The sequence below is a fragment of the Rhinoderma darwinii genome, chromosome 6 (assembly GCF_050947455.1).
Source record: "Rhinoderma darwinii isolate aRhiDar2 chromosome 6, aRhiDar2.hap1, whole genome shotgun sequence".
NCBI lineage: Eukaryota > Metazoa > Chordata > Amphibia > Anura > Rhinodermatidae > Rhinoderma > Rhinoderma darwinii.
This window is the reverse complement of record NC_134692.1, coordinates 137426781-137447463: the sequence shown is the minus strand read 5'-3', so window position 1 is coordinate 137447463 and position 20683 is coordinate 137426781. Positions and strand designations below refer to the sequence as shown.

The 20683-nt window shown below is 45.4% G+C and overlaps 1 protein-coding gene across 1 annotated transcript in view; it reads left to right on the top strand.

The window, feature by feature from the left end:
• LMF1 (lipase maturation factor 1) overlaps window positions 1-20683 on the top strand; it is a 212017-nt gene that overhangs the window by 9963 nt on the left and 181371 nt on the right. The window contains exon 2 of the mRNA XM_075830593.1: window positions 6530-6839. Coding sequence (XP_075686708.1) covers window positions 6530-6839 — 310 coding nt within the window. The remainder of the gene's footprint in view (window positions 1-6529; window positions 6840-20683) is intronic.

Sequence of the window (20683 nt, the reverse complement as noted above, 5' to 3'; positions counted from 1 at the left end):
TTCACCACTTTATTAGCGATTTTAGATTTATGCTAATGAGTTGCTTAATACCCAAGTGGGCGTATTTTTACTTTAGACCAAGTGGGCGTTGTACAGAGGAGTGTATGATGCTGACCAATCAGTGACCAATCAGCGTCATGCACTCCTCTCCATTCATTTCCTCAGCACATAGGGATCCTGCTAGATCACTATGTGCTGCCTTATACTAACACATTAACGATACTGAAGTGTTTAGACAGTGAATAGACATTCCACGGGATGTCTATTCACAATCTCTGCACTTCGTTACTCCTGTCTGTGGTAGTTACAGCAGAGGAAGCGTGATCTCGTTGTAACCTGTCATTTACAGCGTAATCTTGCGAGATTACGCTTCTTCTGCTGTAACTACCACAGACAGAGTAACGAAGTGCAGAGATTGTGAATAGACATCCCGTGGAATGTCTATTCACTGTCTAAACACTTCAGTATTGTTAATGTGTTAGTATAAGGCAGCACATAGTGATCTAGCAGGATCCCTATGCGCTGTGTAAATGAATGGAGAGAAGTGAATGAGGCTGATTGGTCACTGATTGGTCAGCATCATACACTCCTCTGTACAACGCCCACTTGGTCTAAAGTAAAAACACTCCCACTTGGGCATTAAGCAACTCATTAGCATAAATCTAAAAATCGCTAATAAAGTGGTGAAAATAGATCGTTTTTTAAAATAAAAAGCATTACTGTCACCTACATTATAGCGCCGATCTCCTTATGTATGAGACGGGGCACTTATAATGTGGTGACAGAGTCTCTTTAAGGGGACAGCAGTACTGTAAATGATATGTAATAGTTAGTTGGCCCTGGTACCAATTTTGCTTAGGGGACATGCGGACACGGGGAGGGGGGTTTATTTCTTTATAGTATTAGACTGCTTCACTATAGGTGCTTGGATTAGTATAAGTGTGTATTCACATGGTGCAGTTTTGAAAATCGTGGTAAAAACGCATGGGTTTTTTCAGTGCGGTTTTCGGCTCCGTGGTGTAAAAAAAGGTGACAAATACCGCACTATGTGAATACACCCTAATTGTGAACGTTTGTACATCCATGCAGTGATTCAGATCTGTGCAGAAATTGCCCTTGTCCTGCATTTAGTAGAGGATAAAGCGCGGTATACGATCACCAGGAATATGTGGGGTTTCCCGGGGTCACATTGATTAACTATTCGTGCACCAGGATTATGAATACTTTGTATTTTTCTGCTGATTATTACTAAGGATTATATCAGTTGTTTTTATATGTATGTCCTATGCATGAATCACAGCTGAACAGATAGTCAGGAAAATACAGTGAAGAAAAAGTTGCAGGAGGGCGCGTGTAATCAAGTACATGTAGGTATGTGCACAATCGTATGTTGCTTGCTGTAAAAGTGGCAGCCTCTGGGCAACGATCCGCCCCAGGACTAGATTAATGCGTCATTTATCCCCGCACCTTATGCCGCTATGCATGCCTGCCAGTGACAGGGCTCTTATGATCAAGTGGCAACCACAATAAAGCTGACAGTTGAGGGGATCACTTTCCACTCCATTGTGAACTATTTCCAAAGAGCCAGCAGATTTTCTTCAGGGCACTGATAACATTTATTTTTTAGCCCCTCTATGGGACTGTTGTTTGGCCCCTCTATGGGACTGTTGTTTGGCCCCTCTATGGGACTGTTGTTTGGGCCCTCTATGGGACTTGTTTGATTACACTGTTGTGAGGGCACTCTATCGGACTATTGTTTGGGTACACTGATGTGAGGGCACTCTATGGAACTGTTGTTTGGGTACACTGTTGTGAGGGAACTCTATTGGACTGTTGTTTGGGTACACTGTTGTGAGGGAACTCTATTGGACTGTTGTTTGGGTACACTGTTGTGAGGGCACTCTATTGGACTATTGTTTGGGTACACTGTTGTGAGGGCACACTATTGGACTGTTTGGATACACTGATGTGAGGGCACTCTATGGGACTGTTGTTTGGGTACACTGTTGTGAGGGTACTCTATTGGACTGTTGTTTGGGTACACTGTTGTGAGGGCACTCTATGGGACTGTTGTTTGGGTACACTGTTGTGAGGGCACTCTATGGGACTGTTGTTTGGGTACACTGTTGTGAGGGCACTCTATGGGACTGTTGTTTGGGTACACTGTTGTGAGGGCACTCTATGGGACTGTTGTTTGGGTACACTGTTGTGAGGGCACTCTATGGGACTGTTGTTTGGGTACACTGTTGTGAGGGCACTCTATGGGACTGTTGTTTGTGTACACTGATGTAAGTGCACACTATTGGACTGTTAGGATACACTGATGTGAGGGCACTCTATGGGACTGTTGTTTGGGTACACTGTTGTGAGGGCACTCTATGGGACTGTTGTTTGGGTACACTGATGTAAGTGCACACTATTGGACTGTTAGGATACACTGTTGTGAGGGCACTCTATTGGACTATTGTTTGGGTACACTGTTGTGAGGGCACACTATTGGACTGTTTGGATACACTGATGTGAGGGCACTCTATGGGACTGTTGTTTGGGTACACTGTTGTGAGGGTACTCTATTGGACTGTTGTTTGGGTACACTGTTGTGAGGGCACTCTATGGGACTGTTGTTTGGGTACACTGTTGTGAGGGCACTCTATGGGACTGTTGTTTGGGTACACTGTTGTGAGGGCACTCTATGGGACTGTTGTTTAGGTACACTGTTGTGAGGGCACTCTATGGGACTGTTGTTTGGGTACACTGTTGTGAGGGCACTCTATGGGACTGTTGTTTGGGTACACTGATGTAAGTGCACACTATTGGACTGTTAGGATACACTGTTGTGAGGGCACTCTATGGGACTGTTGTTTGGGTACACTGATGTAAGTGCACACTATTGGACTGTTAGGATACACTGTTGTGAGGGCACTCTATTGGACTATTGTTTGGGTACACTGTTGTGAGGGCACACTATTGGACTGTTTGGATACACTGATGTGAGGGCACTCTATGGGACTGTTGTTTGGGTACACTGTTGTGAGGGTACTCTATTGGACTGTTGTTTGGGTACACTGTTGTGAGGGCACTCTATGGGACTGTTGTTTGGGTACACTGTTGTGAGGGCACTCTATGGGACTGTTGTTTGGGTACACTGTTGTGAGGGCACTCTATGGGACTGTTGTTTAGGTACACTGTTGTGAGGGCACTCTATGGGACTGTTGTTTGGGTACACTGTTGTGAGGGCACTCTATGGGACTGTTGTTTGGGTACACTGTTGTGAGGGCACTCTATGGGACTGTTGTTTGTGTACACTGATGTAAGTGCACACTATTGGACTGTTAGGATACACTGATGTGAGGGCACTCTATGGGACTGTTGTTTGGGTACACTGTTGTGAGGGCACTCTATGGGACTGTTGTTTGTGTACACTGATGTAAGTGCACACTATTGGACTGTTAGGATACACTGATGTGAGGGCACTCTATGGGACTGTTGTTTGGATACACTGATGTGAGGGCACACTATGGGACTGTTGTTTTTCGGACACTGTGGCATTATTTTTCAGACCCACAATATTTTGCTCGGTGGCCAGCTTAGACCTCGATCTCATCCTGATCTGGCCAGAAATACTCCCAGGTGAATGGGGGGAGGGTATTTACTTCTATGGGAAGAAATCGGGGGCACATCTGAGCCGTACATTTATGGTCCCTTATTCCTCTTTGGGCTGGACTATAACCGGACATTACAGACGGCCTGCGGCTTGTCCAGCACTGACTCCCACTTACTCTCTGTAGCTGGGTAAGTCATAGTTACATTGGTCATCGGACAGACCGATCCACCCTGGGAGGTGATGAGGTCCCTACAGCGCGAGGTGCATGTATTGTCTTCTCTATAGGATCCTGTTACTCGGTGGGGTTAATGCCGTCAGTGCGGGCACGTGATCCTGTTACTCGGTGGGGTTAATGCCGTCAGTGCGGGCACGTGATCCTGTTACTCGGTGGGGTTAATGCCGTCAGTGCGGGCACGTGATCCTGTTACTCGGTGGGGTTAATGCCGTCAGTGCGGGCACGTGATCCTGTTGAGCAATTGGCCGTTATGTCTCTGAATTCCCCTCACAGATTTCAGGATGGATCTTGAGGAAATGGATTTACTGCACTCAAGTGTTTGCTGTCTTGCTCCTTGTGTGTGTTTTTGTTTTATTATTGACTTTCACCATTCAGACGACCCTAGTATACGTCCGTGTGACCGCCACTAAAACAACGGCCGTCACACGGACGCATGTGATTCAATGGGGTCGCGTTCACACGACCGTTGTTTCAACTCACCGTGTGAAGGGTCCGTTGGAAAATAGAACATGTCCTATTATCTTCCGTTTTCACGGGCCCCTCGATAGGCTCAAGTCTATGGGGATCCGTGAAAACGGGACCCGCACCGGTGCAACCCGGACGTGTAAAACGGCCGGTTTTCACGTCTAAGTTTGCGCTCGTTTGTGTAAATCCGGCCTAAGAATAGGGTTTTGCGCTGCCACAACCTAAAGCACCCATCATCCTGATCTCCTAATTTATGAATAGAATTACAGAACAACAGTGAAGACTGGCACTCAGAACAGCAGGATCTGTTAAAAGCTTTGTGACCACCCGGGGACTGTTATTTCTAGTATACTATTTTTTATGCTTTTGGGGGAAATTATTTGAAGGGATTTTATGTGAATAATGAAACTTTCTAATTTCCAATGCTCTTTTTGTTTTGGCACCGTTTTCAAGATCTCTGCTTGCGGTCAGTGAATGAAAAAAGTCACTGTTTACATCCAAAGGCAAAAAAAAGTGTACAGAACCGACTTCAACTGCACAGTCACTACACTCTCCCTACAGTTCATGGTCGCGTGACTTTGATATCCATGGAAGCTCCGGAGAGAGCCGAGCGCTCAGCTCAGCTACATCCCAGTCATCCTATAAAATCCCTGCAATTTCAAGTACTCATCGTATTCTTTGTCAACCCTTGCAACTTTCTAATATACTGTGTTTCAATCCCTGGCCATTTGTAAGATTTCTGCTTGCTGTCACTGAATGGTAACATTTTTGTTTACATCCAGAGGCTGAAAACCTGTACTGAGCTATTATTACTACTACTCACAGCTAAGGGTTTGCTACAATTGTATCCAGTCTAGATAATCTTCTATGAGCTTAACATATCAGTATCACAAATCCATCTTCTGTCCTGTTTGCTACAATGTATCAGTGCAGCCTGAAATCTTTAGCTCACAGAGGCTTGTCTAGACTGGATACAATAGTAACAAACCCTCATCTGTAAAAGTTGCAATGGCTGGCAAAGAATATGATGAGCACTTGAAATTGCAGAGCATTTTATAGGGGGACTGGGATGTAGATGAGCTGAGCGCTCGGCTCTTTCCGTATCTTCCATAGTTATCAACGGCACGCGACCAGGAACTGTATGGAGTGTGTAGTGACCGGGCAGTTGAAGTCGGTTCTTCTGATAGGTGCGGGTCCCACCACCTACGGATATGCCATACATGCTTACGATGGGAATACGCCTTTAATTGAGGACGTCGTCCTGTGCAAGCCAGGGCGAAAAAATCTGAAAAAATGACTTAATGCAGCAGATATGAGCGGCGCTCTCGTACACGGCTTCAGTCCCAGGCTTACGTGCTGTAATTAAATCCCTCAGACAGACTGCGCAGGAAAAGAGCTTCCGTTTGGCCGCGGTGGGCCGCGTTTACGGGGCAGATAATGTTAGTCTGCTGCAATGAAAATGACTTTATTAGGAATGGGAGGTACCGGCACTTTTTATGATTCCTTCATGCCAGGCCTTAGACGAACTCCTCCACCTTCTGTAGGGACCTGATGGTATTTTTAGGACGAGGGCAACTGTTTGCGCCCACACGGGCACAATGGGTCAAAGGCCTCCAGGGGCAGTGTATCGTTGTGGAACAGCAGTGTGTTCTGGGATGGTGGCTGGGGTAATATATATGGTGGCGTTATAGGTGTTGTCTCCTCTTGACTACCCCTTTCTATATGTCCTGTTGGGGTAAATGGACTGTGGGGACTGTGATGAGACCCCCTTTTTATAGACGCGATATCATGAATTGCAATTGTAGCATAGGATGGTATACTTGCAATTGAGATTCGATGGTATTTTCGGAGCCTGAGCCAACAGAGACGACGCAGAAGCCGCGGTTCCCTCTATAGTGGGTCATTTTCTTTTTCTCTGTCTTCCCACAATTTCCGGCATTACGGCAAAGTTTCATACACATACGTCTTTTTCTGGACCACGAATAGAATGCTAGAACTGCAGTGAAGACTGACACTCCGGCAAAGCAATGGGGAGTAACGGCAATCTGTGTACCTGGAGGTCTGCAGACAGAAATAATCTATTGCCATTTCTGTATGATCGTATTAGGGGCACCAAGTTGACTTGATCACATTGGCAGAATATAGCGAACTGTGGGCTATGATGATGATCAGTATATATATATATACACCTTTCACTGATTTGTGTCTCTTTCTCTTCCTTGCAGTTGTGGCATTTCTTGTGGCTTTCCACCAAAACAAGCAGCTGATTGGGGACCGGGGATTACTGCCATGCAAGCTGCATCTAGAAAACATCAAACAGTACTTCGGGGGCAAAATAGGCATGGAAGCCGTCAGCCACGCGCCCACCGTTCTCTGGTTGTTAGACTGGTCTACCATGGATGCCCACCTGGATAACATTGCTATACTCGGCCTCGTGATTTCAGCTTACATTGTGATAACTGGATGCTCCAACATGATCATGATGGGCACGCTGTGGATTCTTTACCACTCCTTAGTGAGCGTGGGGCAACTATGGTGAGTGCGCCACTGCGCCAAGCTAGTCAACCGCTGTGGTAGCCGTCAGCTACTTCTACTCTGTGTAAGGTCTTAAAGGAGTTCTCCTCCTAAATTTATTGCCATACTCGCCCATATTCTCTTCTCATTTCAGATGTCTGTTTTAGTAAATACTTGTATTCCCTATGTTCTGTTCCTCTATTATTCCTCCTGGAAATGTATGAGTAAATTACGAACTGGGTGTTACCATTCCCCTTGCTAATGAGGCGTGTTTCAATACACTCTGACACTGTCCAATCAGTGCTGACAGTGTAAGGGCACACCCTGTTGATCTCTTGCACACGACCGAGATCCGGTCGTGAAAAAACGATGTTGTTTAGCTCAAAGATGATTGTCTAGAATGGATACATAGAGTATAGTACAGGGTATAACTCCGGATCAGTACAGGATAAGTAATGTAATCTATGTACACAGTGACTCCACCAGCAGAATAGTGAGTGCAGCTCTGGAGTATAATACCGGATGTAACTCAGGATCAGTACAGGATAAGTAATGTAATGTATGTACACAGTGACTCCACCAGCTGAATAGTGAGTGCAGCTCTGGAGTAGAATACAGGATATAACTCAGGATCAGTACAGAATAAGTAATGTAATGTGTGTACACAGTGACTCCAGCAGCAGAATAGTGAGTGCGGCTCTGGAGTATAATACAGGATGTAACTCAGGATCAGTACAGGATAAGTAATATAATGTATGTACACAGTGACTCCTCCAGCAGAATAGTGAGTGCAGCTTTGGAGTATAGTACAGGATGTAACTCAGGATCAGTACAGGATAAGTAATGTATGTGCACAGTGACTCCACCAGCAGAATAGTGAGTGCAGCTCTGGAGTATAATACAGGATATAACTCAGGATCAGTACAGTATAAGTAATGTAATGTATGTGCACAGTGACTTCACCAGCAGAATAGTGAGTGCAGCTCTGGAGTATAATACAGGATGTAACTCAGGATCAGTACAGGATAAGTAATGTAATGTATGTACACAGTGACTCCACCAGCAGAATAGTGAGTGCAGCTCTGGAGTATAATACATGATGTAACTCAGGATCAGTGCAGGATAAGTAATGTAATGTATGTGCACAGTGACTCCACCAGCAGAATAGTGAGTGCAGCTCTGGAGTATATAATACAGGATGTAACTCAGAATCAGTAATGTCATGTATGTAGACAGTGACTCCACCTTTTATGTAGACTATATTTATATATAAACTGGTGTTTTGTGGTGGACATACCCTTAAAATGTATTTTCATACTATTGGACAATCCCAGTAAGATTTCTTCTGGCTGCAAACGTCATCTGGAGGGGAGCAGTAATTGCTTGTACAGATCTGAGCTGCTGCTACTGCATCCCCCGGTAGGCTAGATTCCCAGACAGCACAGGAGCTCGGGTTCAATGCGACAAGGCATAGATCAAACGGGAAATTAGATTTTTATTTTTTTGCAGAGAAGGAACCCCAGTTGAAGTCTTCTCATTGCTGGCGATCACTGGTGCGTGCTTGTGCCTTTCATTCCACACAGGCCACGGGTCAGTGACGAGGACGGCACATTATTATTGTGCACACACTGTAACACACAGCCCCGTGATGGGCAGTTTTATCAGACTGTGCTCCCGCTCCCCTACCTGCTGACTGATCCGCCACTGCGCCCACCTGCTCACAAGCCAGGCTTCAGATTGCTAGTACCAGCTCGCCTGACTGCCTGTGCCATTGCTTCTACCTGGGCACGCTTGGCCGGTTACAGGTGAGGTTTTTGAGCTCTCTCCCATTCTCTTTGAACGTATATTATTGTGGAAAGCGAAAGCCACATTGTCATAGAGGGCTGTGTACTGGCAGAATGAAAATGTGCAGCCGCCCGTAGCCGTCCGTCAGGAATTAGCTTTGATTTATGGCGAGACGGACGAGGGAAGCTGATTGGTTGATGGGCACTTGTATTCTATTTATCAAGGTAAAATGTCTCATGCGGCTATATAGTGTTATTTTTGTATTGTTTAGTGGAGAATGTGAACAGTCTGGTGTCTTCCTGGTTATTAGGAACTTAAAGGGTATCTAAACATTCGACAAACTTCTGACATGTCAGAAGTTTGGATTGGTGAGGGTCCGAGCACTGAGACCACCACCAATCGCAAAAACTAAGCGGCAGAAGTTCTCGTGTGAGCGTTCACCCGCTTCGTGTGTGTTCGGCTTTTTCCAGTAATCAATGTATCGGAGTGCGGCCTCAATAGGAAGTCTACGAGCCCGTACTCCGATTCATCGACTTTCCGGAAAAAGCCGAACAGAGACGAAGCGGGTGAACGCTCACACGAGAACTTCTGCCGCTTAGTTTTAGCGATTCGTGGGGGTCTCAGTGCCTCAGACCCCCACCAATCCAAACTTCTGACATCTCACTATGACATGTCAGAAGTTTGTTGAATGTTTAGTTACCCTTTAAGAAAGCCGCATAGTCTGCTGCCTCCGATGGAGCACTACTTAAAGGGGTTCTGCCTCCTTGTTAGAAGGGTCCCTTGACAATGAGCTGAACACAAAGTGTCCTCCTGCTGGGACCCCAGAGATCAGCTGTAACCTGTGGGGAAACCTGTCAGTAAGTGCTCAATTTCCCTGCAGCGCCACCACAGGAGAAATGAAGCATTACATAGTGCCCATTTATATCAATATGTTGTCTTTGTAATGCAGGACAGGACAGGTCCTCCAGAGACGCTCTTTATAACCGCTCTCCACTCTGACCAAGAGATGAGGATCCTGAACAGAGGACCCCCCCCCTTTACCTCATAATTCCCCAATAGGGTGTATGGAAATGTGGTTTCTAAACTAGACAATCACCTTAAAGAGGCTCTGTCACCAGATTTTCAAACCCCTATCTTGTATAGCAGCAGATCGGCGCTGCAATGTAGATTACAGTAACGTTTTTGTTTTTTTTCAAAAACTAGTATTTTTTGCCAAGTTATGATCATTTTTATATTTATGCAAATGAGCCTTTCTTAAGTTAACTGGGCGTGTTTAAAGTTAAGTCCAACTGGGCGTGTATTATGTGCGTACATCGGGGCGTTTTTACTTATTTTACTAGCTGGGCGTTGTGAATAGAAGTGTATGATGCTGACGAATCAGCATCATCCACTTCTCTTCACAACGCCCAGCTTCTGGCAGTGCACAGACACACAGCGTGTTCTCCAGAGATCACGCTGTGACGTCACTTCCTGCCCCAGGTCCTGCATCGTGTCGGACGAGCGAGGACACATCGGCACCAGGCGACAGAGGCTACATCGACTTACCTGTAAACGCCGATGCTGCTGCAGAATCAACTGTAGCCTCTGTCGCCTGGTGCCGATGTGTCCTCGCTCGTCCGACACGATGCAGGACCTGGGGCAGGAAGTGACGTCACAGCGTGATCTCTCGAGAACACGCTGTGTGTCTGCACTGCCAGAAGCTGGGTGGTAACGAAGAGAAGTGGATGATGCTGATTCGTCAGCATCATACACTTCCATTCACAACGCCCAGCTAGTAAAACAAGTAAAAACGCCCAGTTGTACTTTTACTTTAAACACGCCCAGTTGTACTTAAGAAAGCCTCATTTGCATAAATATAAAAATGGTCATAACTTGGCCAAAAATGCTCGTTTTTGAAAAAACAAACGTTACTGTAATCTACATTGCAGCGCCGATCTGCTGCAATACGTCTGAAAGTGGGATAATCTAAAATTTTTCCATTAAAACTGGCAAAATAAGCTGAAATTTCGGAAGACTAGAAACGGAGAGAAACAATAATTAGGAAATTCCTCTGGTTTTAAAATGGTTTAAAGTAATAGTAGCAGATATTGTGTTGATGTGTTATTTTGGACTTTCTCCATTCTTACAAGTGCTTGTTAGTGGTTTTTTTCAAGAGCATTTGATAATTCATCCATGCCCAGCTTGTTTCACAGCACAGCGTGATCTCGCGAGATCACTCTGTGACGTCACTTCCTCCCGCAGGTCCTTCACCGGAGCCATGGAAGACTGAACAGACATCGCCTCCAGCCACTGCAGATTTGGATAAACGTCCTGGCACGGCTGGAGGCGATGTCTGTTAACCCTTTCGTTGCTCCGGTGAAGGACCTGCGGGAGGAAGTGACGTCACAGCGTGATCTCGTGAGATCACGCTGTGCTGTGAAACAAGCTGGGCATGAATGAAGGGAAGTGTATGATGTTGATTGGTCGGGGTCATACACTTTTCTTCACAACGCCCACTTGGTGAAAAGTACAAAAACGCTCAGTTGTGCATTATGGACAAATTAGCATAAAAAGAAAAATTATCATAACTTGGTCAAAAATAAAAGTGTTTTTTAATCTTGAATCTAATAGTAGATCACGGGCATTATACTGTGGGGGCAGCTATGGGGGCATTATAGGGTGTGGGGGCAGCTATGGGGGCAATATACTGTATGGGGGCATTATACTGTATGATGGCAGCTATGGGGGCATTATACTTTGTGGGGGCAGCTATTGGGGCATTACACTGTGTTGAGGACAGTTATGGGGGCATTATACTGTGTGGAGGGCAGTTATGGGGGCATTATACTATGTGGAGGGCAGTTATGGGGGCATTATACTATGTGGAGGGCAGTTATGGGGCATTATACTGTGTGGAGGGCAGTTATGGGGGCATTATACTATGTGGAGGGCAGTTATGGGGCATTATACTGTGTGGAGGGCAGTTATGGGGCATTATACTGTATGGCGGGCAGTTATGGGGGCATTATACTGTGTGGAGGGCAGTTATGGGGGCATTATACTGTGTGGAGGGCAGTTATGGGGGCATTATACTGTGTGGAGGGCAGTTATGGGGCATTATACTGTGTGGGGGGCAGTTATGGGGACATTATACTGTGTGGAGGGCAGTTATGGGGGCATTATACTGTGTGGAGGGCAGTTATGGGGGCATTATACTGTGTGGAGGGCAGTTATGGGGGCATTATACTGTGTGGAGGGCAGTTATGGGGGCATTATACTGTGTGGAGGGCAGTTATGGGGGCATTATACTGTGTGGAGGGCAGTTATGGGGGCATTATACTGTATGGCGGGCAGTTATGGGGCATTATACTGTGTGGAGGGCAGTTATGGGGGCATTATACTGTGTGGAGGGCAGTTATGGGGCATTATACGGTATGGCGGGCAGTTATGGGGGCATTATACTGTGTGGAGGGCAGTTATGGGGGCATTATACTGTGTGGAGGGCAGTTATGGGGGCATTATACTGTGTGGAGGGCAGTTATGGGGGGCATTATACTGTGGAGGGCAGTTATGGGGGGCATTATAGGGTGTGGGGGCAGCTATGGGGGATTTATACTGTGTGGGGGCAGCTATGGGGCATTTATACTGTGTGGGGGCAGCTATGAGGGTATTATGATGTGCGGGGACTGCTATTGGGGCATTATACTGTGTGGGGAGTTCTATGTCAGCAATATACTGTTTGAGGGCAGCTATGGGGGGCATTATACTGTGTGGGGGCAGTGTCGGGGTATATTATATACAGTAGTATACAGCAGGCTCGGGATAAATATTAATTCAATAGTGTAGCATACAAAAAGGGGGTGTGGCCTAAATAATCATTCATTAATTGTAATCAAGGTCACATGTTCAATTCATCGTGACTTTGATTTGGGTCATAATAGCCCAGCCCTTGTTATACTTCTATATAATTATCTGATAAACTGTTGCTGGAATCTACTTTATATATATAATGTTACAGCGCAGTATAAATAAAACCCTCACCCATCTAGTTCTGCTCATCCTGATCTTCCTGGTTCACAATTGGCAGTATCATCAAGGCACCATTTACATCTCAATTTTCTCCTTCGCTTCCTCCAGGAAAGCTCCCGACGTACACACTAAATATATCCATAGGGCTCCATTACAGCGACACAGGCCAAAAATATGGGATAGGATAGTAGAGCGCTACAGGATCTCGCTGTATATGTTCCTTTTACTATGGCTGACGTATGCCACTCTCTGGAATGTGTTATGCATATACAGTATGTCATGGGCTTTTCATGATGTATACGGTAAACGGGTGCCATTATGACCTATGGGTGACGGATGCAGCAGAGGGGCTTCCGTGTCACGCATAGACTATAATGGTATCCATTAAACGGATACGTCATGAAATGAGTCATGGGAGTTCATGACGTATCTTTTTAACGGGTACCATTACGGTCTGTGTGACGGAAGCCACGAACGCGTCACACGTAAAAAAAAATGTGATTTAAATGGGGCCTAAGACTGATAATAAAGGGTCTGTGCCATTTTCTCAAGAGCAGGAGCCGATGTGTGCTCCTCCGGCTAATAGAGGGGGTCCCAAGCAGTAAGCCCCCCCCCCATGATGTCCACATAACCTAATAGGAACGACCCTGTTAATGAGGGTTTCTGTAAATAAAGCGTAATCGTTGTAGAATATATTTTTTGAGTTTTCATTTGTCAACATTTTAAAAATCCCCGCTTGCTGTCAGTGAATACAAATTTTTTATATTTCTATCCAGAGAGTAAAAATCCACCTGGGTCATGTCTGGGCTGGTTCTGTAGCTCTGGTCATTCCGATACAGTCGATCTGTTGGATCTTGAAAAATAATCTGAATGTTTTTCTTATGTTTCTGGTCTGTTATAGCCACAGCAGTAGATGAGAGGGATCTAGTTAAAATGTAACGATGTAAAAATGCTGATTTATTTGCCGTTCAGAATCCGTGGAAAGCTGGGTATCATCAACACCTACATGCACTGGAATGGCTGCCATTGCATCTGTTCATCCTGAGCTGTCTGATTCATGAATACACAAATGACAACGATCGCCAACTAGGGATTAGACTGCCGTCTCTCACTGTCCACCATGAAATTTCGAGAAGTTTACACCCCCCCCCCTACAGTCACGTATCCCCAGAACATACATATACATGGAGCACGCGCGTATTTACAGGATACACACATATATAATAGGCTGCAGACGGAAGCGCAGCGCTCGCTTAATTGCCCGTTCCTACCTCCTTTTATATGTCCCTTCTGTTTGGCCCAGAAAACAGAGTCGCCTTTGTTTTAATTCTTGTTTTTCACAGACTGGGGATCGAAAACAAAAAGAGAAGCAGATTATCCGCGAGACTTTTAAAGTCAATGTACAGGGCTCATAGGGGGTCATCCTTCCTGCAAAGGAAGAAGCTTTGGGGAAACTTCCTGTGTCGCTGGTGAGAGAAGAGGGGATCAGTTTCAAAGCCAAACTCACATGTCCCCTCTTCTTTCCAGAAAGCTGGTGATACGGTGCCAGCGGCATTGTTCCAGCAGCTGAAGGGTGCACCGTTACCATGACTACCCGATGCCCGATCGAAGTAAAACTATAGGACAGAAAGCGAAAATGCAATCTAAATGTAAGAAGAAGTCTGAAAATCTCTAATAAATATCTATATTATAATCGCCCCCAATATTTCTCCTGGTTTATCTAATTAAAGGGTACCTCCACCTTCACTTGTCTTATGAAGTTAAGCCCCAAATACAATATGGATTTCTTCCGGGGCAACCATAACTATGGAAACCGGTAATTGGTTCCAAAGTCCCCAAAAAAGGGAATATTGAAAAAAAATTAAGCGCAAAAATAATACAGATAGCTGCTGTATGACCTGGTCGAGGGACAGTCCTGTGGGGTGTACACTGAGCGTTATTTGGGGAGCATTTGCGGCTGGCACTACAATGGGGGCTGTGGCCGACACTGTTTGGGGGGGATGTGTAGTTGACACTGAGAAGAATGTGTGGCTGGCACTTTAATTGGGGCACTGGTTGGCACTGTTATGGGGGCACTGTGGCTGACACTAATGGAAAGCATTGGCTGGCAGTGTTATGGGAGCACTGTAATAGTTCTCAGTCTGTTTGCCTTGGTGTTGCAGCAGCAGGTCTACCGTAATGCGCACTGTATCCGCACCACTACTGTACAAGGTGAACCCAGATATTAGCGCTGATTGGCTGTTGTCTCTAAGCTAGTCGCTTGTGTGCTGCCCATCCAAGGCGCATGCTGATTGGCTGGATATACCAGTCAGTTGCGTGCGCCGCTTCACACCGCTGCCAATGAAGTGATTACAACCTGAGGCTTCATTCAACTTATGATGGTCCATGTCAGGGGATGACCTTAGCGATTTGGCTATCTGGGATTTTCCAGCTCTGCTTCTAGGAGATGACCTAAAAAAAAGAGTTTAAAAAAAAAAAAAAAGCCGGGGTTACTCCTGTTGGTTTTAAGGTTACAACTCTGCTTCCTGAGGATATGCAGGTAATTTTCCTGATAAAACTTCAGGTCATTCTCATTCTCTCGATGGTCCTTCAGGTCCTTTTCATTTTCTTGATGGACCTTCAGGTACTTCTCATTCTCTTGATTAACCTTCAGGTCATTTTCTTGATGGACTTTTAGGTTATTTTCATTCTTTTGATGGATTTTCAGGTCATTCTCTTGATAGACTTTAAGGTCATTCTCATGATGAATCACCAGGTCCTTCTCATTCTCTTGATGGACCTTCTGGTCATTCTCATTCTCTTCATGGCATTCTTTTGATGGACCTTCAGATTATTCTCTTCAAAGACCTTTTGGTCATTCTCATTCTCTTCATGGACTATGAGCTCATCCTCATTCTCTTCATGGACTGTGAGGTCATTCTCTCCATGGACTGTGAGGTCATTCTCATTCTCTCCATGGACTGTGAGGTCATTCTCATTCTCTCCATGGACTGTGAGGTCATTCTCATTTTCTCTATGGACTGTGAGGTCATTCTCATTTTCTCTATGGACTGTGAGGTCATTCTCATTCTCTCTATGGACTGTGAGGTCATTCTTATTCTCTTCATGGACTGTGAGGTCATTCTTATTCTCTTCATGGACTGTGAGGTCATTCTCATTCTCTCCATGGACTGTGAGGTCATTCTCATTATCTCTATGGACTGTGAGGTCATTCTCATTATCTCTATGGACTGTGAGGTCATTCTCATTCTCTCTATGGACTGTGAGGTCATTCTTATTCTATTCATGGACTGTGAGGTCATTCTCATTCTCTCCATGGACTGTGAGGTCATTCTCATTTTCTTCATGGACTGTGAGGTCATTCTCATTCTTTCTCTTCATGGACTATGAGGTCAATCTCATTCTCTTCATGGACTGTGAGGTCATCCTCATTGTATTGATAATCCAGACTTTGGCCAGTGTACGAGCTGGGTCATTTTAGTTGCTAGGCATATACTTCCTAACAACTACAGCCATATACGGGGTTGTCAGTCAGCATGGCAACTGATCTGTCTCCGATTACTCCGGTCTTCAGGTCCAGGTTCGTTCATGTGGAGGATCCCTTTAAATCTTCTTCCCTCAGTCAGACAAGTGCAGCAGATTATTTTGGGTTCTGAGCTCTGTGCTGTATCACAATGTCTGTGGATTTTCAGCATCAGCACAATGTCCCCCCCGGGGGAGTAAAACGAATGAAGAAGCACTGCTTGCCATTCACATCTTTTGATCTGGCTCTTGCATAACTTGACTAAAGCCAATTTCCACAATGAAAGCCATTGGCCGTGGGCCATTTATAGAGATAACCAAATCAGGCACCAGTCCGCCTCGCAGCGTCCCGGAGAAATAGGCCAAAGATCCTGGCAATGAAGAGGATTTAATGAGATAATTCACTTTCCATTTCTCTTCCTTGTATGGGAAAGTTTCATGGTTTTTATACTTTTCCTGTTCAGTCCCCTGACACCAGGGTTGTCACATCTGTCACAGCCGCGCCATAAAATGTAAAGACATTCTGGACGTGGAGTGCCCCTTTTCTGCCACCACAGTAGTGTCGTGACCTTGAAATTACAGCCTAAATCTGACCATGAACATGAGATTTTTATTGGTAGATACTGACTGGTTACACAGATCATCTAATGACTGCGAGACTTGGCAGATCCTTGATTTAGGGCTTCCACCAGATGAGTTTTTCTTGTTCCTTTTGATCCATTTTTCTTTAAGAGATAAGCGTCTCAACAGGTGTCTGGCAGACGCTTATCTCACTTCTCTATTAAAATAATCTGTTTCTTGAAAAAAGTCTGATTAATAGCGCAGGTTGAGATGGGGGATAGCACGGCGAGACTCCTACCAAGCTGAGGATGGCAGCACAGGGACAAGTCATGTCTGACAGTCTTGTTGGTAGGGAATTACTGCCTAGTTACCACAGTCTTTTCAATGGGGTTGTCAGGCAGCACTTCCCTAGCAACCAATCTGTCTCAGATTACTTAGGTCTTCAGCTCAAGGCAGAATTTCTATTAAATGAAGTACAGAGAAGGGATCAGGGGACTTGGCAGGACTTAGACCAGGTCTTTCAGTCATTCCACCACATAGTAACATGCTGAAAGACAAACACTTACGGCTACCATTATAACACCCATGGTGGTTGTCACCCATTGTTTCAACATTTGCAATGTTCTGCATAGTTACTGTACTTTCCGCCCTCTGTTCTTACTGTTCTTGTGGTAGTGTCAGTTTTCACTGTACTTCTGGAATTCTATTCATTGAGCGGTTTACAGCGGGGACTTCATAGATTGCAATCACATATTCAGCATTCTAACTGGAGTTAGTCACCATTAAAAAGACTGTGGTTGTTAGACAGTGTTTTCCTAGCAACCAGACTGTCAGACGTCACTCAAAGCTGTTTTGTCCCTGTGCTGCCAACAGAGAAGGGGAATATCTTCTTGATCATCTGGCTGCCAGGGTAGCGATCGTAAGACGAAATAACCCCTTTAAGTACATGGCCAGCTCAACGGGATTGTAGAGTCTTAAAACAAACTTCCAGCGGATGATTGGGAAAGATACTGCCAATGCCACCCATGGGGTTGTGTGCTTTAGATGGGCACTTTTCATTCCGTATAGAGGGGGCTCCCCAATGGGTCCCCTTAGATAGAGCAATGAGGCACTCTTAAGGCTGGGTAACATGGGAAGATTTGGGCGCAGATCCCGTATATATAACAAGTCATCTGGCGTTTATTTATAGGCTCTTTTATACGGGCCAATGGAAACTGGTCGTTAATTCGATCGTTTGGTCCCCATACAGTTTGCATATTCTCGACAGCACATCCCCTGTTTGCGCAAAGGATGTGCTGCCGTTTGCTCGTTCGTCGGCTGATCGCTGACACGTTTGAAGGGGTCAATGATCAGGAACGAGCGTTCGTATGACCGTAGTTTTCATTCGTAATTACGTATCAAATTGCGGATCGATTGATTTCTATTGGTCACGTTCACCTTTCAGTATATTTACGGATGTGTGTCCGTGCCGTAGAAATTATCCGCAAAATATAGAACACGAAGAGTCCTGTTTTTGTCCGCAATTGCGGCACGGTCTCCCCATAGAAGCCTTTGGGCGCTTCCACAATTGCGGACGGCTACAGAGGTGGAATCCCTAGCTGCCCGTCATTTCTATGCGACGCCAGGGGATTACCCAAGATTCCTACCTGTTTGGTTTTTTTTGCGGGTCCATAAATACGGATGCACTACGGACCGCAGTTATGGGTAACATCCCGTATTTGCGGATGACTACAGATCCGTATTTGCGCACAGTAAAAACCCCTAGGCTCAGTGCACACGACGCGTATCACGTGCGGTTTTGCTTTTGGTAAATCCGCAGCGTACTACAGTACCGGCATACATACATGTACACTGGTATTTTTCGGGACGGAAATTGACCTGCGGTCCGGATTTTAAAATCTGCAGCATGTCAATTTATCTTGCGTTTCCACGGCAAAATACGCAACGTGTGCCTGTAGCCTTACGGTCGTGTGCATGAGGACTACGACTTCCAGCACCCCTCCATTATATCGAAATCCATTCAGTGGGCGCCATGCGGTGCTAGCATTTACCAAGCAGTTTCTTCAGCGATAACCGTTCTATATTTTGCGGATCATTTCTACGGCACGGACACACATAGGGGCTTCATGACCATCCGCTAGCCCCCTTTATCATGCCTAGGGTCGTTTCAAGTCTGTCTATGAAATGGGTGAAGGACAATATGGGGCTGCCAGTCATGCTGCCAGAGTAATACCATCCCTCTGAGTCCGTCTATCCCACACTGTGCACTCAGGGGTTAATCCCGACTCTTGTAATTGCAGAAACGAGTGTCCCAGATCTCAGAATTCCACAACCACAATAAAGTGAATCCAGAAACCAGACAAGTTTCATTTACTACCATTCTGTGTTCGCTTCCTTCCCCCTCTAAAACCACGTTGGGTCTGCCCAGCCTTGGCAGCAACGGGAAACAGCTGTCTGAGATTGACGCTGCTCGCACCACACGCGTTTCGGCGCTGCGAGACCCTGTGATTGGATTTTGGAACCAAAGTTCTGTCTGATACGGACGTTTGGTGCAAAGTTCACAGACGAGTCTAGGACGTGGGATTTTTAGGGGATGTTTATTTTTTCGTATTAAACCCTTTCAGCCCCCTACAGCGGCATTATCATACAATTACATTATATGGTCACCGCCGCCGTGCCAGGCGCAGCTCACTAACCGGTATTACGTTTTATTATACAGCGGTATCGACCCAGGAACGCGGAGCCACAGGAACGCCATTACAGAATTAGTTTTTACTTATTCTTTACGCCTTAAATTAAATAGCAACAGATGCAAAATATATACAAGAGACAAAGAGAACTCACAAAATGTGTCGTGCTTTAATGTGGGCGACTAGAATATAATGACCAGAGGTGCAGATGCATCAGAGCTGAGACAGTGGTGGCAGAGCACAAAGCGCACTGATATCACCATGTGTTAGCTGTCGTTTTACATAGGACTGCAGGTAAACCTATCACATAAGCCTGACTTGGAGAGTTATTACAGCCCCAAAAAGTTACATGACACATTCAGCACTGCTATATATATATATATATATATATATATATATATATATATATATAATGTTAGTGCTTAATATTAATCCATTAGTTCCCATTTCGTGTTCAATTTGCGTTTTTTCTGCGATTTTTGCCAAATCGAGGCTAAATGGCGCAATTTTGCAAAAGTTCACACGAACGAGTGTCAAATCGGCCGTGAAAAACTGATATTTTTCACGGCCAAATTGCACCCGTGTGGGGCCCGATTTCACAGATCCCTCATAGACTTGAATGAATAGTCCCATAGAAGTACATTGGTTTTAATGCGGCCGTGTGACCGCTGTTTAAAAAGACGTCCGTCACACGGCTGATTATCCTGTTTGTGTGAATAAGCCCTTAGGCCTCAAGCACACATCCGTTGCTATTTATACGGCCGCAAATCACGGACCCGTGAAACACGGACCGCACACGGGCGGCTTCCGTGTGCGGTCCGTTGTTTTAACAGACCCAATCAGTAGAAAGGCTGAGACTGATCTGTGAAAAACGGACAGGAGTAGGACCTGTTCTATTTTTCGCAGAACAGACGCACGGAACCGTTAAAATAACGGAAGTGTGCATAGCCCCTTAGAAATGAATGGGTCAGCGTGCTATCCGTTAAAAAAACCCTGAAGCATTTCACTGAGTGGATTATGCTGGGTTAACGGCTTGCGGTAGTGTATCATGCAGCAAAACTGCGCGTTTTACCGTGAATTGCGGCGGGTTTGCAATGCGGTTATCGGCCGAGTGTTCAGAGGTAAAACATATTTTTAATATGTTTCACCGGTGAACACCTTGCGGCCGCTCTTTTGAAGTGACGGTAACATCATTACAAGTCATCAGGAGCTTCATGTATGGGGTTTTGTAGAGCCGAGCATCATACACAATGCCAGGTGTCGGCTGGTGTGGTGTAAAGCCCATGGACAATGGTTTTT